At 39.4% G+C, this 27,138-nt stretch overlaps 1 protein-coding gene across 1 annotated transcript; it reads left to right on the forward strand.

The window, feature by feature from the left end:
- The first annotated feature begins 6,116 nt into the window (after positions 1-6,116).
- On the forward strand, positions 6,117-24,081 carry wdr26a (WD repeat domain 26a). Its single transcript, XM_083893797.1, is given in 15 exon segments — positions 6,117-6,604; positions 6,607-6,737; positions 9,080-9,179; positions 9,344-9,400; positions 12,164-12,300; positions 12,601-12,698; positions 13,640-13,796; positions 13,965-14,103; positions 14,190-14,330; positions 15,850-15,969; positions 17,297-17,442; positions 18,299-18,377; positions 18,459-18,588; positions 19,616-19,810; positions 20,833-24,081. Coding segments are annotated over 15 exon segments (1,833 nt in total). The 5' UTR covers positions 6,117-6,424; the 3' UTR covers positions 20,856-24,081.
- The last annotated feature ends 3,057 nt before the right edge of the window (positions 24,082-27,138 follow it).

Consider the following 27,138-nt stretch of genomic DNA (forward strand, 5'->3'; position numbering starts at 1 on the left):
GTTTACAGTCCACATCTCAATACTACTGACAACCCACGTCCACGCCACTCATTACTGAACACATTCGTGGAAAGATAGAGAGCGTGTACCAGTGGAGATTGTGTTTGAAACGTGGATTATTTGAATGAAGTGAAAACAGACAGCATAAGATGACCGGAGCAGTGAATGTGTAGTGGGCACAATATTTAATAAATATATATGATATATATATATAAAAAAATAATAATAATTAGACCATATGAAGTGACGAGTACATGGGGGGAGCTAATGTGTCAGAAGCTGCTCATAAAACTCCAAACTTGCACATTTTCACAAAGAAACACTAGATTCAGATTATCACGAAATGTGATATAAAGTCTTGGATGCCTTGCTATTTGTCAGACAGATCCAAATGGAGCAATAGTCTTTGATTAATTGTGCAACACTAAAACTGAAACCACTAAACTGAGCTTGGGCTGCATTCGTGCTGTACAGACGATGGCCTGGTTACCATGGTTACTGCTTGTTTTACCTGTCTACACACACGTGCAGTGTAAACGAGACGTAGGCTACTCGGGCTTAACCCATCCATCGTGACTGACATGTCATGTCATGTGACGCTCTGCTACCCGACTTGCAAACATTAAGGCATGCACAACCACGCAGGAATTTTCTCTTAATAATCTGCATTTGTTGTCAAACAACAAAACTGCAGTGAGAAATCTCCTTTTTTAAGAAAACTGTTGTTGTCGCTGCATCATCCTGGTTGAGTCTAATCCAGGACATTTAATAGGTGGCGACAGGAAGCATTCGCCTTATATTAATGCAGATTTAAGGAAATAATATAGTGCAATGTTTAGGCCCCATAGAGCTACAAGATCCTGGGGACGTGCACTAATCCAATATGGCCAATAAAGGCTTGAAACTGAATGTGAATAACAGGAATTTAATGAGTTTGGGGTGAATTGGAAGCTTGTACCGTGGTGTCACATTCAAACTGCTCCTCCAACATTTTCTAGTGTGTCGTGTGCTCAAAGACGGCCTTTATACTGCCTCTGTCTATCTGTCACACCCTCAGGCCCTGATCACATTAGGTATTAACATCCTGGGTCTCTGGTGATTCCTTCACAAGTGGACAACTCTTAAGTGCACACACACAGGAGATCCAATCAGTTTGTTGTACTAATGTTGTCACAGAGGCACGTGGCCACATTCTTTTATCGGTGTGAATGAGCGGATTTCCTCTGACCTGCGATAGTTTTCAAAATGACCTAAAATATATATATATTTTTACACTTGTCAGAGTTTCACTACTGCCACAATTTGTCGCACAGACCAAAGCTTATCCTTTTATTTAATTTTTTGCCTTTTTTTATATGAGGACCGAGTTTTTAAAAAGGAAACACGATTCACAACTTTAATTTAAAGGGGACATATTATGCAAAATCAACTTATCATTTAAATACTTATATTTGGGACTCTGGAGGCCAAAGTGTGAAAAAAGATGACTCAGTCATGTTTTTGTGCTCCTCCTCAGTCTAAGTACAGGAGATAAAACACACGATGTTGACTTCTGCGCTCATTGGGACGTCACAGGGCTGTTTTGGCAGGGTGATTGAACTGCTGTGGTGGTTCATCCTTAATGTATTTTGACCAAAGCATGTCACAGACATGTTCATTAGGACACCAGGGAACTAGTTTAACTTGAAGAAATAGGGTATAATATGTCCCCTTTAATGCACACAAAAGAATTCTGATAATGTATATTTGGCGACCCAAAGAAAATCTACCACAGCACAAGTGTGGGTCCTGATCCGGCAGTTGTCAATGACTGGGTTAAAGATTTTAAATGTGCACATCACACACAGACTCAATCTCTGTATGATATCTGATCACACGCATGTATTGTGTATGATGTAGAGACACAATCTAATGTCAGGCGTGACCTGATAAAGTTGGAGCGTCCACTTGTGCTCGGATCACCCACGACACGTGTTGATAACTGGATTGAGCAGGTTCTCAGTCGCACTTGCAACTGCAGTTTTGGCAATTGTTTTTCATCTAAATTCAAGATCTCAGCAATGAGATGACTAATATAAAAGGATATCGTTTCAATAAAATAATGGGCTTTATCTCTTCCCATTAACGCTTCCAAAGATAAGCACGCACGCCCTCGCTTACACATCCCCGAGTTTTTGCAGACACCCTGGTTTGCATCTCGTCACTTCAGCACATGGACACTGATCTGAAGTCAGATTGTCACATGTCTGTCACACGTGTCCACGCTGCGCTGTCCTCCTGAACCATGCCAGGGACACGACGCTGCTGCACTTCTGGATTGTTTGGGTGCCTTGTTGAACTTGAAGGAAACTGAACGTCTCTAACGTCAGAGACTTGACGGCACGTGGCAGAAATATTTTCACGCTGATTCTGGATTGATGGGAGTGCCTTTAACAGCTGTGTTTGTCATCTTTTGAATGAGTTAAAAATGATAGTCTGGGGGGATTTTGTATGACGTACTGCCGTCTCGACCCACTAGTAAGTAAACGCTGCTGGGATCTCATTGTAAGACGAAGCCCATAGAGAAAATCACAGATTTGACATCACAGCACACAGGAGTTGTTGATCGACTGTTGCCTCCATCAGTGAGTTAAAATGTGTTATTTTGTTACTTTGTTTAAATTTACATACTTAATAAACGAGGCAGCTATAGACCAGCAACTCTTGGCCCTGCGAGCTAAAAATGCTGTTTTTCTATATGAACTTTGGATAACAAGTACACTTAAAGTACGATTATAAACTGGTATGCATCTTATTCAATGAGCGTATGTGGCAGCACCATGATATATTTCTTTCTTTGCTCTGTGAAAGGTTGACTCCAGTTTCATTGGTCGCGATAACGATCTGGATACACAAACAATATTAGGATCGATTAACTGTTGAATCGTTGTAGGGAGTGCAGTGTCAGAAATGAAATGAGAGTCGTGATGGTCGTCGTGCAAAATGCAGCTGTGAGGTATTGAGGTATAAGAAAAGCCCTGTGTTCGCTAAGGTAGAAATGGCAGAGATATGTGTTAAAGCTGCTGTCAGCGTGTCGTCGTTTGGTTGACTTCCTGCCCTTTGCCTGTGTTAGCTAATGGTCTCGATTGCTGGTTTTGGGTCTTCTTCAATGTTCGCCTGAGGTCAGTTTTGTTGCTTATGTTTCCCACTGAGAGCAGAATAGACAAGAAACTCATGGCACATATGAATGTGGTCACCAGTGTGACTGACAGCCGGTGATATTTGGCCAAGTTGTGAATCTCGAGGCTTCAAACCGGATGGAATTTTATTAACAGTGCAGATCAGGTCAGTCGGCCTGGGAGAAACACAGATTCAAGAAAAAGTCTGCTTTGCCTGCAGTCTAACAAGACCATGGTTCTCAAAATGTGGTACGTGTACTTGGAGGAAGATCAGAAATGCTGTTATAGACCAGGGTATGTGATCAGAGTGCGTAGAAAAAGAAACAAATTACAATTGTGAGGAAGAGGAGGATGATTTGAAAGCAAATTGTCTTATCGGGAATAATTCTGCCTCCTGTGAAAAGCTGACTCTGCTCGAACTATTTCTACCACTGTATTTTAACATTTTAACGATAATGGTCTTAGTGTAAGAGCTTGTTTGAGAACCACTGGCCTCAGTGAGCAAACACTCTAAATCTGTGATGGCTGTCGCAATATTATTGCAATTTAAAGCAAGACTGACAGCAGCCTTAATGATCGATTTAGAGCACTCGTCTTGACGCTGTGTGTAAATGAGGTGGACTGCTGTGTCTTTCAGGCTCTGCTCGCTTGTTTGTGCACAGCGGACGCCGACGTGGTTACGCGTGCGGTGGCAATCTGTGATGTCATTTGAACTCATGTGGATACAGATGATCCGACGTAGAAGACGCATTCTCTCGCATGTACAGCAGGTCTCACCTCCTGTTGGGCCGTCTTGGTCCTGCGGTCTAAAGTGGAATTAGGATGGAAAGGCTTAAAGTGTTCCCTGTGAAGTTGGTATTTCAGGTGTACGGGTGTTTAGGAAGCAGGTGCCACGTTTGTGAGCTTTGGGGGGAAAGGATTTCACGAGCCACTGCTCTTTTTGTTTCGGCAGATTGTAAAACCCACTAGTGTCTCTGTAGAATGGGATTAAAGTGCAATAGTTTCTTCTACAAACCCGATGCTCACCTCTCTTTAAGGAAAGGTTCAATCATTCCTTCCCCTTTAATTCATATTTTTATAATGTAATGTTTTGTTCACTTTAAAGAAAGGGAAAAAGGACTGAACGTGTCCTTACTGTACATAGAGTTTACACGCAGTTTATTGGTCGGATTTATTTATTGGAAATGACAGGGATGTTGTCTTTTTTTAACACTGATGTGAAAGTGCCAATGATATAGAAATGGCTTTAGGTGTAAAAGCCACAACATGAACCATGGCTGTATCCTTATTTGTATTTTAAAAGAATCTCAGGCTTGGGAACAAATAGCACTTTGAATAACGTGTCAACTCAACTGTATATGACTCCAGGTTTTGTTTTGGGACAGAATTTCTGCGCGATGTACCAACACAAGAACACTGAAATGCCATCTGGAGAGCCCACGCCAGCTGATGGCATCGACAAGGCAACATGATTCAGTGCTGTGGTTCTAGTTGTCATTAATGTTCACATTCTGTCAGATTTTGATTCAGAACTTTGATTCCTTCTTGCAGTTGTGTGGACTGAATTAGACATGCTGTAAGTCTTCTTCTTAGCCTGCTCTGAGCAGCTGATCCCAGTCCTGTTTTTAGTTTCTCAGTCAATGTGCTGTCTTTCATTTCAGTTGTTTGTCATCATAAGGTGAGTTGATTAAAGAAGTCCAATAAAGACGAGTGTCGGTGTCATGATTAATGCAGAGTGAATGGAAACAGTGGTGTTGTGGGATTAATAAAGGAGTATCATCTGATCTTATTGATAATACAGCTGAACATCTGTGACAGTGAAGGCTACAGCTCCAACATCACAGCCTCTCTCTTTTAGGGCCTATGACTCTGCTTTTATAGCCAGGAATGAGCTTGGCAAAGAGACACCGTAATGTACGGAGGAGGATTAAACAAACAAAACTAAATTTAAAAAATAAAAAAAAGCAGAACTGAGGAAAATAAAGTCATAATTCTGATATTAAAGTCAGTATGCTGACCTTAAAGTGATGAGAATTCAGAGGAAAAAAGTCAGAATACTGAGATTAGAAAGGAAAAAGTCAGAGTTGTGACTTAAATCTCACAATAACCTGCACAGAGCAGTTTAGGCCTTGGCACTTTCTTGCTCAGGGCCTAGAGTTCTGGGGAAAAAAAAAGACTTTGATTCTGACTTTAATCTCAGAACTATGACTTTATTCTTGTATTCTGACTTAAATTTCAATAAGTTGTTTCCAAACATTTTTTTTCCTGTCTAGGGATGGCAAGATACCACTTTTTTGTCCGATTCAGATATGTACTCATACCGATATCAGCCGATGACTCGGCTACAATGCTGTTGCTGATTTTATTTACATTATCCAGTGATTTTGACTCATATCACACCAATATCATACCTGTTCCTGACTTCATACATGTTGTGGAAGTTAGAATCAAGCAACCCTATAGTAATCTTTGAAATCATGTTGTTTACTTTGGACTGTGTAGTATAGGGGTTTTCTACATGTTCCAGAAGATGGCAAAATGCAATATTGTCGATGCAAGCTGCCGTTAAACCCCATCTCTGACCCCTAAAAATAGATTCTAAATTACTTATGTATATATATATATATATATATATATATATATATTTATATATATTTATATCTATATATATATTTATTTTTCCAGTATCAGAAGCAGAGAAAAAATGAACCAACAACGGTGGATGATTATATAATATATGAAAGAGGGTGTGGAAATAATACTTAAGCATATATATTTTGTTTTTTATTCATTTTAATTGCATATATGTTTGTCTATAACCCCTGACGTTGTGTATTACAAATGCAATCAAATAAATAAATGGTGTAAGAGCGCCCCCCTAAGGTGACGCAGCGCACACAGCGCGACGTGAAGGAATTTCCGCTGACGTCACTGTGTTTGCTTCGTCCATAACAGCGCTGCTGCAGCTGTCTGAGAGAGCAACAATAACAAGCTCCGTACAACTTCACCGCGGCGTCACCGCGTCCTGACAGCGCAGCACAACGACGACTCACAACAAAATGTCGCTCTCTGAATAATTCTGGCCACCGTCACGTCGTTCTCCGAGCCCCAACCGGGTTTTCGTCGCCGCGAAACACTCGCGAAGACTCGGCCGCAGGGGCAAGCAGAGCAGTCCGGGTTGCATCTGGGTCAGTGGGCCTTTCGGCGGCCGAACGGCTGGTTTTGTTCTATCCGCGTCGTGTCATTACCGTAATAACCGCGTTAAGATGCAGGCAAACGGGACCGGACAGGAGCGAGACTCGGAGGTGTCCTGTCAAAACGGAGCACAGAACGGCGAGTCGTCCTCCGCCGGGGAAGCTCACTCCAACGGACTAGTGACAGTCACTGACAATGAAAACGGTGTCAGCAGCGGCAGCAACAACAACAACAACGAGTGTCCGCGCAGCCTGCGCCCAACAACTGCAACAACAACAGCAGCAGCAGCTCCTCGTCTGAGGTGAAGAAGAAGAAGCGTCTGTCTCAGTGTGAGGAGGACGTCATCAGGCTGATAGGACAACATCTACACGACCTGGGTCTGAAGTAAGTCTGTGAAGTGTGAGGAGCTGCCAGCTGTCACTGTGTCATCCAAAACAAACCAGGGGCGGCCCAAGCCTTTATCAGGGCCCCCACCACCATGATGTGACAATTGTGATTTAACACGTTTCCTTTGAATTCTATAGCACATTTTGTACAGAATTTACAAAAAGCTACAACAAGGTTGAGTGTTTAAGAAAGAGCGACATCTAATGGTGGAACTGCAGATTGAGGACCCAATCCCTTAACTATGGTGGCTTTATACTAGAGCTGCAACTAACGATTATTTTCGTAATCGATTAATCTGTCGATTATTTTCTCGATGAATCGATGAATCGTTTGGTCCATAAAATGTCAGAAAAATAAAAAACGATGATCAGTGTTTGTCAAAGCTGGAAATGACGATGTTCACAAACCAAAATTATTCAGTTTTATATTTAGTTTTATGTTATGTGGAGCAAAGAAACCAAGAAAATATTCACATTTAAGAAGCTAAAACAATCAGATATCTGGTTTTAATCATGAAAAAAGCTTCAAACCGATTATCGATTATCAAAATTAATTTAGTAATCGATTAATAATCGATTCAGTGATTAATCGTTTCAGCTCTACTTTATACCAAATAGATCAGTGGTCTCAAACTCTTGCGGCCCTTCCATTGATTTAACGTGGCCTGCCACTTTAATGTTTGTTTTTGATATTTACATATAAATTACTTGCATATTTTGCATCATCAATATGTTTTTTTTTATTGTGAATAATATATCTTTGCTTATCAAAGCAAACACTTTTGTCTTTGAAATTATGTAAAATATTGTCACAAATGTTCATCGCCCACCCTGACTCAACAGTTGTTATTCCTCACACAGTTGGGCTTTTCTTCACTTGACTGCCCCCTACTTACCAGACTTGAACCTCATGTGGCCCCCAGGTCATTTGAGGTTGAGACCCCTGAAATAGATAATGTTTCTCTCTTTTTTAAAAAAAAAAAAAACAAAGGAAGCTCCCACTTCAAAATAACGGCACTTTCTTACAGTTAGACTTCCCTCCGAAGCTACGCCTCCAGAGCACAACAAATGCATTAATTATGGTTACAATCCGGGTGTGAAGAGAATTTTAAGCAATACAGTAAAAAATTATCCAGAAAAAATGCCACGAAAACCAAACAAATGTTATCTTAAAGCATTTATACACGTACACAAACATACGCATGGATAATGTATTCAATACTATTTTACTTAAACACACCTTAAATACACTGAAATCCCTTTATATAAAATGTTTATATAAAAGTTTGTTTGCTTTGAAGATTTATATAGAATATCGTTTTTTGGTTTGTATCCATGTGGGCTGCATCGATGAATCGATTTGGAAATAAACTATTTTCAGTTTTAGAATTGTTGTTTTTTCCATACTTAAAGGCGCCATGTGTAAGAATGTGGCCAAAAACGGTTACAACACTCAAATTCAAAATAACGAGGTCTTTTAGGTTTCGTTTTCTGACATAACTGGCAACCCGTGGTTGCTCGGCAGCTGAGACTCTACTGACTGCAATGATTGGTAGACGGCTGTAGGTGGCGCCACATTCCAAAACATGATTTCAAAACATAAACATGATTTGAAGTCTGCAAAAAAAATGTTTTAATGCGAATACTTTGGCTGTACTGTTGTTGTTGGTGAGTTCAGTATGTTATATGAACATTATTCCTGAGTCTCTGTGACATATTAGGAGGATTTTATAGTCAGTAGCTTTAGATTTATTACATAATGCACCTTTAAAGCAAGTTTTCAGATTTTGCAACTTCTTAAATGGGAATCTTTTCTGGTTTCTTTGCTCCATGTAACAAAGAAATCACTAAAACTGAATATTGTTTTGTGGACAAAACAAGACATTTGAGAATGTCGACCACACTGATGAGAATTTTCTGACATTCTATGGACCAAACCAGAAAAATAATCAACAGATGAATGGATTATGAAAATAATCATTAGTTGTTGCTCTAGTATCCAGGGGACAAAACCATTTTAGTTATCATAAAAGTATAATTATGTACAATTATCTCTAAAAAAAAGAATGTGAAGAAACAGCTATTTACTGTGTCGTACCACTCTGTGAGGGAACGCCATCATCTCCCTTGGAAGTCTGTTTGACTTTGGGCGTGACAAGACGTCATAATTATTAAATTACAAAACCGTGATTGTTCTCATGACAGCAACAGGCAGGAAGTTGCACACATATTAGAGACGAGAGACAACATCTCTGACGGCAGCTTTGAAGTGGATGCATTTGCGAGGTCATGTTAATTGATTTTTCTTCTCTGCTCTGCTGTGGATGTCGTTGTTTACAGTCAGACAGTGGATCTCCTGATGCAGGAGTCGGGCTGCAGACTGGAGCATCCCTCTGCCACCAGGTTTCGCAATCATGTTATGGAAGGAGAGTGGGACAAGGTGTGGGGTCAAGTGATCTTCAGTGCTTATCCAGAATATTCAAGGAGTCTTTGTAAAGACTTTTCTGTGTACACTATGTGATATGTATTATTCAGGTGATATTTCTGCTGATCAACCTGACCTAGAAAACCCTAACAGTCGTACCTTTCCTGTCTTACATTCAGGCTGAGAGTGATCTGAATGAGCTGAAGGCAATGATGCATTCTCCAAGTGCCATAGTGGTAAGTGACAAATCCAGCATGTGTCTTTAAAGCTCTAATGTTTTATTAATCGATGACTATATTAATCGCCAACTATTCTGATCATCGCTTATTTGATTTTAGAGGGTTAATTAAAACCAGCCTACTTATTTGTTTGGTTTCTTTTCTCCATGTAACAAAGACATCATTAGAATGGAATCATTTTGGTTTGTGGACAAAACAAGCTTGACTGTAGTGTGTGTAGCTTTTACATATAAATAATAGCCTGCTACATTCACACCACTGTCGAATGAGTTCACACAATACTGATTAAAGCCTATCAAGGCCACATGACTCCCTCTCTTTCTCACTGTTTTGTTTTGGTGTCTTTTGAGACAATCCCACACTGCAAACAGAGGGACGCCTTTTGTGTCACAACTGAGCAGACAAGTCCTTCTTGTCTGCACTATGGCAGAAAACACCAAGCAGTTTCTGGACGATCGCATTTTAATCACAATCCTGCATCGTACCAGCGAAACCAGCACATCAAGTGAGACACAAATGAGGACATCCAGTAGCTTTTCCCCCTTCTTGCTTTGACTACGTTTGCTTCAATTTCAATGGGATATTTACATCGATCAACAAACAAACAAAAAACTATTCACATAGGAATTGCAATTCTAATCATCCACGATTCTAAATCGATTCATAAACTTCAAAAATCAATTAAAATAAATAAATAAATAATATACATATTTTTTTTGTTTAAGTTTCTATTTTGAAAAACCACACTAAACACCAGTTTGTGTTAGTTGTGTACAGTTCATTTTTGTAACTTCTGGGAGAAAAAGGCAGCTAGCCTAAGCTAGCCTTTTTTTGGTAAGTTTTTATTTGTTTTGAATGAATAAATGTTAACTTTTGTCTTAAAGCGGACCTAGACCGGAAGTTCCTATTAACGCTGTTTTTTAGTGTGTATCTGCGTCATTACCTTTGTTTATGAAGCCCTGAAGGTTCGAAACAAACAGTTCAGCCATTGCTGAGAACGCTGTGTTTATTGTAATCTCGGGGCTCAGCGAGATCTCTGAAAATCCCGTAATAGTTACGTAAACACCGGTTCTCCTGAACAACAGATCGTCCTGCTCCGGGCACTAGTCCGGGCACATCCGGTTGCGTACATTGAACCGCAGAAGAAGAAGAACGTCCGCTGTGGAGGTGTTTCACGAGCGACAGTGTCTTCTGACTCTGGGTCTGACTCCAGGTCAAAGTCATAAAAGGGACTGCGGCGGGGAGTCGTGACGAAGCTATTTTTAAACACTGTTAAAACAATGTTTTGATAATGAGGAGCAGTGCATCCACCTTTCCAGAAGGGGGAGCTGCACTTCTGAGAGTGGATGTGCTGAATAGTACTGGCCAATCACAAGACTCTGTCTTCTGGGGGTGAAAGTTCACTCTGAAACATCGAACAGCATCAGAAAAGAGGATTTCAATCGGCTCGTTTACAGCAACTAGGAGGTTTTTGACCATAAAAAAAAGTTAATATATGTAAGTAGACCTCCATAACTAACATATATGTGCAACAGGACCGCTCTATGTGACCTTTAAGTTTGCCTTTTTTGTTATCACATTATCACATTATCTTATACAAACGGTTGTATCAAACTGTTTTGATGCCATAATTTGCAACACACTTATGCATTGTATCAATTTTTGAATCGAGAATCGTATGAATCGAATTGCTCAATTCGAGGATTGATTTTGAATCGAATCGTGACCTTAAGAATCGGAATTGAATCGCGAGCCACCCAAAGATTCACATGCCAAAAATGGAACGGTTTTGGACTGGTTATTTTGGCACTATTCCTAATTTAAACGTAGAAAAATACATACCGTGGGGTACCAAACTGAACCATTCCACTCGGTGAAAACACGGCTTAAGAGAGTAGAAATAGGTCATAGAGACCGCACTGTTTTGGCAGTTACTCAGAAGTCCACAGTGGGCGATATGCACTGGAGCTTTAACGCTTTGTTGTCTCACCAGCATGTACAGTACACTGTCTCTGTAATCAGTGGGAGTCTTTTTCAGCAAGTCTTTTTCAGCAATGGAAGAACAGGTTCAACACAGAACTGACACATGTCGAATGTTGAATTTAATATTTCCAGCAAGTATGTGGCGCGCCACGCCCAAACCAAAGAAAAAAGATTTTCAAAATTGTGCAAGTATCGCTTTTGCTGCTGTGGAGCTGTGTGTGTTCACCATTGAATGAAGATGGACAAGGAAAAAACGTAGAAGAACTAAATCGTATCCTTACTTCTTAACAAAGACAGAGGCCGACACATATCTCACTTCTGAGTGGACTAATTTAGCTAGTGGGCTTTATGCTAAAACATTAGCATAAACCATAGCAGACTTCATAGTTCCAAATTTTATCCAGAGTTTATGAACAACAAATGGATGGATTATTTATCGCCGAAAGAGAGCAGGACATGAGAATAAGTGGACACCTTGAGGAACAGACACAGAAGTTACTTCTGAGATGACGACATGACGCCAGCACTCCGAAACCTCTTATTAACCTTCTATCTTCTTATCGGGCGAGTTTTCATTAACGTTGTTAAGCTACATTATGTTAGTGTTAATTTGATGTCATAGAGGGATAAAAACATGTTTTTCATGACACTGTATTTTAATAATGTTTCAGAACACAACAGAAAGAATTATGGGTGACTGTAGCCTACGGGCGTGGTGAGAAATACAGTCCCTCTTTGTGATTATTTGCCTTGTTCCGTTCACGTCTTCCTGTACAGAGGATGAAGTTCTTACTGCTGCAGCAGAAGTACCTGGAGTATCTTGAAGATGGGAAGGTCCTGGAGGCTCTGCAAGTGCTCAGAGCTGAGCTCACCCCTCTCAAGTACAACACAGAACGTATCCACGTCCTGAGCGGGTCAGTCTGGATCTTTTGTGATAAGTTAATCATGTATCAGTCCCATAACGAGGAAGTATTCAATGTTACAGCAAAGTTGTCAGATCAGTAGTATTAGTAGTAGTAGTAAGTATGTGAACACTCAACACCTAAATGTTATATTTCAGTCTTTCCTTTCCTAATGCCTCTGACAGACAATATTGTAAGATAATTGCAAATCACAAGAGTCTGTAGACGTGAGAGAAGAGATGCATGCATGTCAGAACAGATCAATTCATGCGCGCTAACTCTGAGAATGTGTCATCGGTGTGTTTTTTGAAGGTACCTGATGTGCAGTCACGCAGAAGACCTGCGAGCCAAAGCAGAGTGGGAAGGCAAAGGCACGGCATCGCGAACAAAGCTGCTGGACAAGCTCCAGAGTGAGTACAGTCGACTTTACAGCCCCCGTTAGTCATTCTTACATATAGTATGCTTTTACTATAACGAACTTCGAACTACCTACGCTGAAATCCTGCAGCTGATACAAAACGTGCATGAATTAGGGGGGAGGTGTTTATCCTTACTCACAAGAGTTATTGAAACTTTGTCCCCTTGAGTTTTCGACTTACATTGTCTAAGTAAATCCTCTATGATGAAAAGCCAGAGCTGAGGACCTGAGCACTGACACTGTACATGTAAAAATGTCCCATCAGTCCCAGCTGGTCGTCCTTTCTATTTTCAATACATTGTCAGTAAAGAATTGGTGAGATTGAAAGCTCACCGGTAATGAGTAGCAGTGGGAGCCGGTCCATCTGGACTCGAAGATGGACAATCAGAAAAATATTACTTTTCAGCTGAAGAACAGAGGCTATTACATCCCAACATTTGGAAGCAGATGATCAATCCATATTCACTGTTATTCATTCATCTGTGCTCTGTTATGTTCTTCATGGTAGCAGGTAGTGCTAATTTTATTGAAATGTGGCCATTTTCACAGGAAAAAAAGAGGTGGTGTTAAAGTAGTCCTGATTTCTGCTCGGGGTCTGACTCTTGATGCTTGTTCTGCTATTATTTAAGATTTGAGTCATGTAATACCACCATTCATAATGTTCCTCTACGCTGCTGTCTCTGAGTGAGTCACTGCGAGCTGCCACCACAGTAATGGCTGCTCCACTAGATGGCACAACTCGCAAATCATTCAGCAGATTTGTCACCGCAACACTCAATCATAAACGATTGGAATAAAACATGTGTTACTGAGCTGAGTGGAAGATATTAGTGTGCTGAATACTACACAGCACAGTGGCAGAAAGAAAGAACATTCAGATACATTTCGACTCACCAGTATTATCTAAACTGATTTGAATCTGTGTGTGTGCAGCCTACCTGCCTCCCTCAGTGATGCTGCCCCCTCGCCGCCTGCAAACTCTGCTGAAGCAGGCGGTTGAGCTGCAGAGGGAGCGCTGCCTCTACCACAACACCAAGCTGGACAGTGGACTGGACTCTGTGTCTCTGCTCCTGGACCACACCTGCAGCAGGTAAGGACACACATATTCCCTGTACTGTAGCAGGGCTCGAACCAGGCTTCTTAAGTTGGAACAAATGTTACAAATGCAGTTCAGAAGCAGGTTAAATAAACATTAGAACATGTAGAGGTTTTGTTCCACCTCTTACCTCTCAGTTCATCATCTGTTCTTCATCTTTAGGAAACAGTTCCCCTGCTACACTCAGCAGATTTTGACTGAACATTGCAATGAAGTCTGGTTCTGCAAGTTCTCCAACGACGGCACAAAACTAGCGACCGGGTCCAAAGACACCACAGTCATCGTGTGGCACGTAGACATGGTACTCGCGCATTTTTGATTACATCATTATTTCCACTTTGGTGCAGGAAGGAAAAAATCTAATCTGTTGTGTCTTTTGGTCAACAGGAGACCCAGCAGCTCAAGTTGCTGAAGACTCTGGAGGGTCATGCTTATGGCGTTTCTTATCTGGCCTGGAGTCCAGACGACACCTATCTAATAGCCTGTGGTCCTGATGACTGTTCTGAGCTGTGGCTGTGGAATGTGCAGGTACACAGGCACACAGCTGCCCACAAGAAATGTAGTCCTGTGTCTCTGTTGCGGGAGCATTTGCGTGAGTGAACACAACCTGCAAATACTCGCCTGGGGCTAATGCTATCAGAAACCCTGGATTTCCACTGGACGCGGTCGCCGTTGCAAATCGCTTCCATTCTAATCAATGAGAGCATTCCCACCGGCCGCGCTGCGGCGCGTCTCAGCAGCGACCCAGAAGCGGCTTGCCGCACGCGCCGCAGCGCTATCGATAGGAATCAGTTCTATTTTTTCCGTTGCCGCTGCTGAACCTCGTAAATTTCAACGAAGCAGATCGCACAAGACAGGAAGTCCGACACAGAACCAGAGTAAAACATTTCCGCCCCCCTTTCAAAATAAAACACAATACGCAGGTCATATAGCCTGTCACAACTTCACATCAACATTACGTCGTGACCGGTGCTGCCAGGTAAACAGTCAATTAATCAGAGCGTCTCTGAGAGTCATAATATACGACGAGAGACTGATTGTTGAAGTGGAGAAACATAAAATCATTTATGACACCAGATCAACAGTTCTTCCACGTAGGAGAATGAAAGAAGCTGTGTTGTTGTTGTTTACTTTATACACACAGTCTATCGCTGGATCTCACAAACTCGTGTCCGTTCGAGATTATCGCGCGATCTTCCGTGAATACCGCCGGCTCCCAAGGCTCTGTGCACGCGCCCGGTGGGGATTGCCGCCGGGCAGAGGACGAAGCAGAACTGCGCCGCTGCCTTTCCGCGGCCGTTCCGCGTCCAGTGGAAATCCGGGGTAACTGTGCTCGCTGAAAAACTCAACCAGCACTTTGAATCATTTGACACATGCTTTGAGGCGTTTGTGACACTTCCTCGAGATAACACCAGGTCGAGCTGGGAATTTGAATATTTTACACTTAAAATGTTAATTAGGCTTTACCAAAGCCACTTTGTTGCTGAGGCTTTCAGTCCCTCCAGGATTTTGTGATGTCACAATCATAACAATGCAACTTGAGCCAGTCCCTGCAACCTTGCCTTTTTACCCTGCCTTTTTACCATAACTTTTTACCGCAACTTTATTTGAATCCTAGAGGAGTTGTGCTTCAGTCTGGTTAATGGAAAATGGAACTGGGCCTGTATTTAGTCGGAATAATCATCTTTAAACACATTAAGGCTGCAACTAAACCATTATTTTCATAATCTATTAATCTGAAGATTAATTTCTCGATTACATGTTTGGTCCATAAAATTGTTATATGGAAATATTCACATTTATGAAGCTGAAAAATCACTCAAAAGCACTTAAACAGATTAATCGATTGTCAAAATAGTTGACGGTTCATTTAGTAATGGTATAATAATGGAATCATCATTGCAGCCCTAAAACACATTCATTCGCCGTTATGACTCTGTATTTTCAGTCACATGACAAAAAAGTGTTGAAATCGTTGTGTTGTACAGTGTGTGGTAACTGACCTTTCCAGTCATGTTTCCCCCACCTCTCTGCTCTGGCTGTGAAGACGGGGGAGTTACGAACAAAGATGAGTCAGTCTCATGAAGATAGCCTGACCAGTGTGGCTTGGAATCCAGACGGCAAACGCTTCGTCACTGGAGGCCAGAGAGGCCAGTTCTACCAGTGTGTGAGTATCGTTGGCTCTGAGCATCAAAACACTCTCTGACTCCGTGTTAAAGGAGTCATATTATACCCTATTTCTCCAAGTTAACCTAGTTCCCTGGTGTCCTAATGAACATGTCTGTGATGTGCTTTGGTCAAAATACCATAAGGATGAAGCAACGCTCGGTTTAGTAATATATCTTTAGGTCCACCTTAAAAAAAAAAAAAGGAATACAAAACTTAAGGGACAGGAAATGACATCAGCCACAGAGGCTACTGGGAGCAGCAGTTAGCATTTGGAAAAGTGATCATTTGCAGGCTCTAGCAGGCACATTGCTGTCATATATAACATGTATCCACTGACAGATAAATCCTCTGAAGCTGAAACTTTGTGTAGAACTCTGCTGCACTGTGGAGCCAAGAATAAAACTTTTCGTGGACTTTGCGGACTTTGGTTTTCAGATACTCTTGCCCTTGCCTGCACTCTCTAACACATTTGATGTGTAATTAAAATGACATGACTCATGATCTGAGTTTAACTGGTTGCTTTTTAAACAAAGACACTTCAACCTCAAATGATTCTTTCACTTGAGGGTTGCGTTAACTCTAACCCTGACCCCAGCTCATGTCAAATCACTTCTTTAAACTCCATAACTAACTGGGCTCTCAGCCACCATATGCAAAGAATGCCATTGTTGTTTTTATAAATAATACTGTGCTACTCCTAAACTGTAATGGTTGTCTATGACACAACATACTGTTATGTCTTTTTATCCCAAGTGCACAGATTGACAGCTTAATTTATTAGACAACCTGTCATAAAAACAAGAAAACATAAATGGTTTAGAAACTTTTTTTTAAAGCAAAATGTTTTTGTTATTTATAACAAAATAATAGCCAAATAACAGACTGAATTCACCTTTTTAAACCCACATTTGTGTCGGCTTACTGGGCTTCTTCTCTGACAAGTCCCAAATTAATAAAGCATAACATTTAAGCACTTTAAAACAATTTTTTCTATATCATTTAGTTTAAATAGCTTCTACATACTGGTGTATTAACCATTACAGAAACATTAAAGGTGATTTTTATAATAGTGATTTGTGAATTTAGATCATTCTTGTAAGTAAAAAAATAGAGCTTTGAATATAATGTGAACAAATATTAATAAAGAATGTTTTTTGGGGGGTGGTTTCATATGCTACAGTATGTGCAGATTTCATTTAAATAAGACACTAAATAAAATGAATGTGACCAATAATAGAGGTTCCTGCTACTTATAAATAACACTATAGAGTTACCTGTTAGTGGGAGCTTGGATGTTTGTAATTCTGTTTTATTTTGACTCCCAGGACTTGGATGGAAACCTGCTTGACTCATGGGAAGGAGTTCGGGTTCAGTGCCTGTGGTGTCTGGGCGACGGCCGGACCGTTCTCGCATCCGACACCCACCAACGTATCCGAGGATACAACTTTGAAGACCTGACTGACCGAAACATGTATGTCCCCCTATGGTGACTGAGCTGAGTAAAATTAACACCCACTTTTCCCCCGTGGATTTACCCATTTTTATTTAAATGGTCATTTTACTTTTCTGTGGCAGTTTCAGGCTCTCACAAACATAAGAGACACAGTTCTTCACAGCAAAATTGTTTTAAATGATTCATTCACAGTTGTTTTACTAGCAACAGATCTTCACTGCATGCAACATAATACACCAACAAGCCTGTTTTACTGCAATGTAGTTGACCTTTTTGTTTAAAAACTGGGCACTTGAATGAATTCTGAATCAAATCAGGACCATGCGAACCAAAATGTAGCTTTTTCTCAACATGTCCAACACTTGTAATGTTGTTGTCGTGTTTATTTATCACATTAAAGACAACAGGAGTCGAGCCAAAGCCATTGATCTCCAAAACAAAGGGTCAGACACAGAGACGTAATAGACAGAATATGATAAAAAGAGAAGAGGGAGATCAAATGGCATCAGATTTTTTAGCAAGTTTGAGAAGGTAAAACTTACTAGTTTAGTTTCAGTCATGAAAATAGTTATTTTTTATTAAAGGTTCAGATGAAATGATCAACACTAACATGCGTCCTTGTGAGGACATTTTGGCCAATATCACAAATTCAAAGGGTCCTTTGGAGATTAAGACGTAATTTTAGTCCAAGTCATAGATTATGGTTAAAATCAGTGGCTTGGGTTAAGGGAGTTAGTTGTGATGGTTAAGGTTACAGTGAAATGGTTGAGTGAATGCATTATGAGTGTTCTCTTAGCGTAGAACAATGCATTTTTCTCTGTGCAGCACTGTGTTTACTCCTGCCTGTTAATCCTCTTGTGTCGTATCATTCCAGCGTGCAGGAGGACCATCCCATCATGTCGTTCACTGTTTCCAAAAATGGAAGGTTAGCTCTGCTCAATGTGGCCACCCAGGTGAGCAGCTCATTAAGACCTCAGCTTTTTCACAGTCGCACTTGAGTTCCATGTTAAAAAAAACACCCTCTGCGTTTGTAGGGCGTGCACCTATGGGACCTGCAGGACCGGGTGCTGGTGAGGAAGTATCAAGGCGTCACCCAGGGTTTCTACACCATCCACTCCTGCCTCGGGGGCCACAATGAAGACTTCATCGCCAGTGGAAGTGAAGGCAAGACAGTTTCATATATTTTAGTAGCAAGCTTGGCCGAATAGTTGCCCGAGCAACTTGAGAATCCATAAACGTTCTATCCTCACAAGTTGCTCTCCCATCTTAAGCTGTGTCTGCACATTAGGTCCTTGAATTTGTGGGAATTGGTCCATGGTTGAATTTGATGTCAACCATGGTGTGAGAACCCTGGTTTGGAGTTTGTACACAAACAATCAATATGAATCAGAAAATAGATTGAACAAAATAATATTTTAACTAGAGCTGCAACTAACGATTATTTTCGCAATCGATTTATCATTTGGTCCATAACGTCTGAAAATGTTAAAAAATGTTGATCAGTGTTTGTCCTGGAAATGACAATGTTCTCGATTGTCTTGTTTAGTCCACAAACCAAAATGATTCAGTTTTAATGATTTCTTTGTTATGTGGAGCAAAGAAACGAAGAAAATATTCACATTTAACAAGCTAAAACAATCAGAAATCTTGTTTTAATCATGAAAAAGCTTCAAACTGATTTATCGATTATCAAAATTGTTATCGATTCATTGTTTCAGCTCTAAATTTAACCTTGCCTAATGTCAACAAGCGTGTCATTCTACACTCTTCGAAATAAGGGTTTCAAAAGGGTCTTCTACAAGGTCTGAGGTTCTACCTCTAGAAAGGGTTTTTCAAGGGTTCTTGGTAACACTAATGGTTCCAGTAAGAACCATTTTGATCCAGAGAACCCTTTAAAACCCCGTTTTAAAAGGGTTCTTGGTAACACTAAGGGTTCCAGGTGGAACCTTTATAATAGGGTTCTACCTGGAACCAAAAAGGGTTCTCCTATGAGGACAAGCCGAAGAACGTTATGGTTTCTAAGAGTGTATTTAAAAGCAAATTTGAACCTCAGAAAACTTAAAACACTTTACCTAAAAGTTTAAAATAAACATTCAATTGATGATCACGTTCAGCAAAGTACTGCCAGGAAAGGTCTGTGAAGTTGTAAAACTGTTGTAGCAGCTCACAAAGTCTCCTGTTTGCCTGTCAGATCACAAAGTTTACATCTGGCATCGACGCAGCGAGCTGCCGATCGCAGAGCTCACTGGTCACACCCGCACGGTCAACTGTGTGAGCTGGAATCCCGTCCTGCCTGGACTGCTGGCCAGCGCCTCAGACGACGGAACCGTCCGAATCTGGGGACCCGCCCCCTTTCTGGATGTCCAGGATTCGGAGGGGCTCAATGGTATGAGCATGAAAACCTGCATGAATGGCTGTTAGGGACTTTAAACGACGCGTTGCCAGCATGCCGTCGTCGTCAGGAACCAGTCTGAAGCAGAAACTGAAAAACAGTTTTTACGCCCCTTAACAAAATACTCACCTGATAAAGTCTCTGCCTGCTTATCTAAACATGTGTTTGTTACTTTATCCAGCCATTAGAAAGCTTTTTTACAGCTGGAAACTGAAGTTTGTTAATTGCTCACTGTCCCACATCAAAGTCCATTGAGAAAAGCAGCATTTTTAGATTGCAGGGACACAAGAGCTACTGGTCTTCTGCTGCCTTATTTAGTAAGTTTGTGTTACTTAAATTAATGTAAAACTTAGGATTTCACCCACCAAAATCACAAAATAACACGTATGCACTTGGACGTAAACAGCAGACGATCAACAATAACTGTTTGCTGCGATGAAAAAAAAAGCAGATTTTCTGTATGGACTTTGGCGTGGGCAGTGAGCGGTTTAGTGGCACAAACTCGAGTTTCCAGTCAGAAAAGATTGGCGAAAGCACAGAACACATTCTTTAGGTATCAGAGGTTCACATAGGTGTTTGATTTTTTGTTTAAACTGACTAAAACCTGTTTGTCCTCTTGTCCTCGCTGGCTGCCGTGTTTTCAGCGAGGGCGAGCGTCTGTGTCTGATTCTCGGCGACGGCAGCGACACTGTGAAGTCTGCGATCACTTTGCATCAATAAGTACTTCACACAACCACACTTCAAAATTTAAAAAAAAGGAACGATCCCTGTAATGTGCAGCTGTGACAGGGATCGGAGGAAAAAAGTATTTTGGAATCGTCTACTGAGTGGTTGTGAGAAACTGCAGCCACAGGGACTGACAGGGGACAACTAACGCTGCAGTCCACACGTGTGTGTGTGTGTGTGTGTGTGTGTGTGTGTGTTGTGAGACTCGAGACGAGCGCGTGGAGACAGAGCAGCGCCTGTGCGTGAGCCGCCAGGATAAAGTGATCTTTGTCTCTTTCCTGTCCTGTCAGAGTGTCGCAGCACGGACAGCTGATGATCTGCTGCTGCCGGACTCAACCTGACTAGCACTAAAGACTCTGTTGACACTTGAATGGATGAGGCGGGGCTACTGGTGCTGCCTGTCACTACACAGAGATGTCAAGACTCCCGTCATGTTACTGAGGAGCTGAGCGGCCCGAGTGAAGCCGAGCTCCTCCTCCTCCTTATCTTTCTCCTCTCTGCACATCCAGGACCACCCACCTCCTCTTATTTATTATCAGATTATTAGATTATTTATTCATGAGTAGTTCACTGACGCGTGCTAAGCTGTGACGTACGTAGCAGCACCTGGCGGAGGGTGCGTGTGTGTGTGTGCGTTCCTAGAGGGATGAAATTTTACCTGAAGGAACTTTGGACGGCTTTAAGAAGAAGAACATTTTTAAAGGCTGAATTCTATGTCCTTTTTTTTGTTTGTTTGTTAAGATAAAAAAAAAAAAAACAATAACTCAATGCAGAACGTATTTTATATCACCCTCCCCCCCTCCTTGACTTCCTTGCATTTAGCCAGAGATACAATAGTATTTGAATGTGTTGCACAGGACTGCACGTGACAACATCATAACATATCTGTCAAAAAGAACATGTCGTTGTTAGGAGATTATTCAGCAGCTGGTGTGTGTAGAAAAGGAATTTAGTGTCGACCCCTTACCTCTGCACATAGATTGTTGTTGTGAGTGTCGTCTCCTTCATTCTGTCCGTGTGGATTTCCTATTTTTCTCCTGCACCGACATTTACTCGCCACTCGGTTTAATACTAGGTTTCATTTATAGCCACGTTTGTGGGTTTTTTTTGTGTTTTTTTTGTGTTTTGAGCTGTCACATTTAAGTAGCTTCTCTTCTCTGAAAAAAATAAGGCTGGTGTCATTCTCTGTTTCATATTATCAAAAAAACAAATCAAAAAACTGAAGCATTAATGTGTTAAGAGTACTTTTTTTGCTTTTTTTTTTGTCTGTGGCTCTCAGCTCCAAGCCCATCGGTTCCTTAAAAACTTATAATTTCCTTTTTTTTTTTTTAAGGATTTAATTCCAGAAGCATCACTTCACTGAAGCGTAATTTCAGCGGGGAATTCATCATTTTTGGTGCTGTGGCAGCAGGATGGTGCCTGTTTGTGTCTATGGTTAGGAAAGAATAGTGCATATAATGGATAGTGGTATTTATATATATATGCATATATATGTACACACTCTTTTTAGGTACACAAGATGCCTAATTAAGCAGAAGGAGTGGCGTGAGGTGTGTTCTCCTGCTGCTGTAGCCCCATTCGACGTGTTGCCGATTTGTTATTTGAGTTACTGTTGCCTTTCTATCGCTCTCTAACCCGTGGCTTTAACAACGCAGCCCGGAGAACTTCATGAAGCTCACTAAATAAATATTCTTTCAGACAATAATGCTCTGTAGACTTGAGACGTTATGACGTAGATGTGACATACAAGGAAAAAGAAGTACGATATCATTACTGCTCGGAAATGTCACTGCACCACACACAGGGTTCCCAAAGGTCCTTGAAAGTTTTTGAATTCAAAATAAAATTCAAGGCCCCTTTTAAGTTTTTGAAAATTTCCCTAAATAGACATGGGTCATTAAAAGCACCACCTACTGTTTCATGTACCTACACTAGGCCTATGCAGAGCGGTGTTGTGGACGCTGTCTGATGTCTCTCTCCACTGTTGACGTGAGATTCCTTGCAGAACCGTGAGCGAGTAAAGTTAAGCAAGAGAGCAAACAACAATGTGATGCCTGGAAAATGCTAAATTCCAAGATCTCTGTCTCAACAAAGACTGACTTTGACCCAAGAGCCCAAAAAGGACTCTCACTTGTCCAGATGCAGAGCGTCAGTACTGCAAATCAATAAAAGTGGACGCCATCATGGGCTCAGTGGTGCTGGAAAGTCCTTTAAAAAGTCTTTGAATTTGATGTCATTAACTCAAGTGTGTCCTCGTGATGGGTATCAGCCCATGTCTAAATCGCTAGGATCGTAGATCGTAGGGTGTGGGAATCGCCAGAGACGCCACAATACGATATTATCACAATATCCCAAAAATACTGAGCATCGGTGAAGTCATGTATATTGCGCAACAGCTCTAGTGAGAGTGAGCACTTGGCACCATGTAGTGGACTGAAGCGATTTTTTTTATTGATATTTTATTTTATCATAATCTTGTCGTAAAATAAAGTATATGCTTTAAAAAATGCATACTTCGCGTCTCAGATATCGCCCTGCAAAATATCGCGATATTTCATCCATCAACAAGCATGTTACGTCCAAAGTCACATGAATCATCTTTATTCTGATCATCGGGTTGACCGTGTGCCTAAATGTGAATGGTTGATAAGATATTTGTGTACCTAATAAAGTGGCTGTAGATATCACACATGCACACTCGGTGACATTTGGTTATAAATGTGATGTAAAAAAAATCCCAGCCTTATCCTTTCAACTCAACACAGAAGGACAGAGTTTATCTGGGGGGGGAAAAAAGAACAATACGTGTAGAAAAAACATTTGTACACAAGTGTAACATAAAGATATTATAAACTTCTACAAAGTGTTTCCTTTCAGAGTCTTTGCCTGATACAATGTTGGTTGTAATATGTGCTATATAGTCCTATGTTATGGCATGTATTATCAGGCTGTGTATAATGGCAGACAGGAAGTTTTTTTTCTTTTTCTTTCAGGGTTCCTACATTTGTTTTTATAACTATTGTAATATAAAGCAGCACGTTCACATTTGCACCTGCTGACACGGGACGTTTTAGAGGTTTTCAGACACTTGTACATTTCATGGTGGAGCTGTGACCTGTTTCCAAACGGCTTCTCCAGATTCTGTTTGGTCCTGATTGGAAAGTGCAGGAGGCTGAGGGAGGATTTGTAGGAACCCTGTGTTCATCTGCACACGCACCAGCTTCAACTCTGCCATCACACACTCACACACACACACACACACACACACACACACACACACACACACACTTGGGTCTGTCACAGTTGTGGTGTTCTGTGACTTTCTTTGAGTTTGTTTGTTCTTGGTATTTCAGGCATCGCTTCTTTTCTCTTCTGGCAGGATGGAGCCAAAGTAGGAAGTTTAATTTGCTTGCAGGCAGTTTCTGCCAGGAACCATTTTACATTTTAAATGTGTGATTACGAGAAAAAAAAAAGTGATTGTACTGTTCTGTATCGTTCTGTAGGAGACATGTTATGTATGCATATTTTAAATAAAGCATTCAGGGTTTTAAAATGGAATGGGATGGACTTTTTTGAATTAATGAGATATTCTTTCCTGATCTTTTTCTACGGGTCTGAAATTCTGAGATTTTTTTCAGTTCTGAATTTGAGTTGTTTTGTTTTTTTTCAGGTTTTAATATTTTAAATTTTTTTCGGGTCTGTATTTGAAAGAATTTTTTGTCCGGTCTGAATTTGAGATTTTTTTGGGGGGAAGTGGGGGTCTGAATTTCCAAGACTTTTTTTCAGGTCTTAATTTATGAGATTTTTATGCAATTCAGATACATTTTTTTCCTGTTCTGAATATGACATCTTTTGGTCCAAAATTTGACAAAAACATTATACTATACTATGTCGTCAAATTTGACAATAAAAAGTCATACTTTAATATGTCCTTATTTAAGTATGACTTTTTTGTCAAATTTTGGACGACTAACTAAAGTATGACTTTTTTGTCAAATTTTGGACAACACAGTATAGTATGACGTTTTTGTCAAATTTTAGACAAAACATTTTTTTCTAAAAAATGTTTTTAATATTGGACGACATAGTATAGTATGACTTTTTTTTGTCAAATTTTGGACGACATAGTATAATATGACGTTTGAGTCAAATTTTGGACCAAATTTTTTGATTTTATTTTATTTTGGACAACATAGTATATTATGACGTTTTTGTCAAATTTTGGACAACATGGTATATAGTATGACGTTTTTGTCAAATTTTGAACCTAAAATACTTTTTTCTAAATATGTTAAAATTTTGGACGACATTGTTTGACGTTTTTGTCAAATTTTGGACGACATAGTATAGTATGACGTTTTTGTCAAATTTTAGACCTACTTTATTTTTTCCTAAAAATTTTGAAATTTTGGACGACAGTATAGCATGATGTTTTTTGTCAAATTTTGGACAAAACATTTTTTTCTAAAAAAGATTTTTAATATTGGACGACATAGTATAGTATGACTTTTTTTTGTCAAATTTTGGACGACATAGTATAATATGACGTTTGAGTCAAATTTTGGACCAAATTTTTTGATTTTATTTTATTTCGGACAACATAGTATATTATGACGTTTTTGTCAAATTTTGGACAACATGGTATATAGTATGACGTTTTTGTCAAATTTTGAACCTAAAATACCTTTTTCTAAATATGTTAAAATTTTGGACGACATTGTTTGAAGTTTTTGTCAAATTTTGGACGACATAGTATAGTATGACGTTTTTGTCAAATTTTAGACCTACTTTATTTTTTCTAAAAATTTTGAAATTTTGGACGACAGTATAGCATGATGTTTTTTGTCAAATTTTGGACAAAACATTTTTTTCTAAAAATAATTTTTAATATTGGACGACATAGTATAGTATGACTTTTTTTTGTCAAATTTTGGACGACATAGTATAATATGACGTTTGAGTCAAATTTTGGACCAAATTTTTTGATTTTATTTTATTTTGGACAACATAGTATATTATGACGTTTTTGTCAAATTTTGGACAACATGGTATATAGTATGACGTTTCTGTCAAATTTTAGACAAAACATTTTTTTCTAAAAAATGTTTTTAATATTGGACGACATAGTATAGTATGACTTTTTTTTGTCAAATTTTGGACGACATAGTATAATATGACGTTTGAGTCAAATTTTGGACCAAATTTTTTGATTTTATTTTATTTTGGACAACATAGTATATTATGACGTTTTTGTCAAATTTTGGACAACATGGTATATAGTATGACGTTTTTGTCAAATTTTGAACCTAAAATACTTTTTTCTAAATATGTTAAAATTTTGGACGACATTGTTTGACGTTTTTGTCAAATTTTGGACGACATAGTATAATATGACATTTGAGTCAAATTTTGGACCAAATTTTTTTATTATTATTTTGGACGACATAGTATAGTATGACTTTTTTGTCAAATTTTGGACGACATAGTATAGTATGACATTTTTGTCAAATTTTGGACCCAAGATTTCTTTTCCTAAAAAGTGTCAGATTTTTGACGACATAGTATAGTATGATGTTTTTGTCAACTTATGGACCATACATTTTTTCCAAAAAAAAGTTACATTTTGGACGACATATTATAGTATGACTTTTTTGTCAAATTTTGAATGACATAGTATAGTATGACTTTTTTGTCAAATTTTGAATGACATAGTATAGTATGAAGTTTTTGTCAAATTTTGGACCTTAACTTTTTTGTAGTATGTTTAAATTCTGGACGACACAGTATAGTATGATGTTTTGGTCACATTTTGGACGACAGTATGACGCTTTTGTCAAATTGTGGACCAAAAAATGTTTTCAAAAAAATTGTCATATTTTGGACAACATAGTATAATGACGTTTTTGTCAAATTTTGGACCTAAATTATTTTTTTCAAAAATGTTTTAAAATTTTGGACGAAAACATTTTTTCTAAAAATTTTCAAATTTTGGACAACATAGAATGTTTTGTCAAATTTTGGACGACATAGTATAGTATGACATTTTTGTAAAATTTTGGACCCAAGATTTCTTTTCCTAAAAAGTGTCAGATTTTTGACGACATAGTATAGTATGATGTTTTTGTCAACTTATGGACCATACATTTTTTCCAAAAAAAAGTTACATTTTGGACGACATATTATAGTATGACTTTTTTGTCAAATTTTGAATGACATTGTATAGTATGAAGTTTTTGTCAAATTTTGGACCTAAACTTTTTTGTAGTATGTTTAAATTCTGGACGACACAGTATAGTATGATTTTTTGGTTACATTTTGGACGACAGTATGACGCTTTTGTCAAATTGTGGACCAAAAAATGTTTTAAAAAAAATTGTCATATTTTGGACGACATAGTATATAGTATGACTTTTTTGTCAAATTTTGGACAACATAGTATAATGACGTTTTGTCAAATTTTGGACCTAAATTCTTTTTTTCAAAAATGTTTTAAAATTTTGGACGAAAACATTTTTTCTAAAAATTTTCAAATTTTGGACAACATAGAATGTTTTGTCAAATTTGGGACGACAGTATAGTATGACTTTTTTCTTGTC

The sequence above is a fragment of the Microchirus variegatus genome (genome assembly GCF_963457635.1).
Source record: "Microchirus variegatus genome assembly, chromosome: 1".
Taxonomy (NCBI): domain Eukaryota; kingdom Metazoa; phylum Chordata; class Actinopteri; order Pleuronectiformes; family Soleidae; genus Microchirus; species Microchirus variegatus.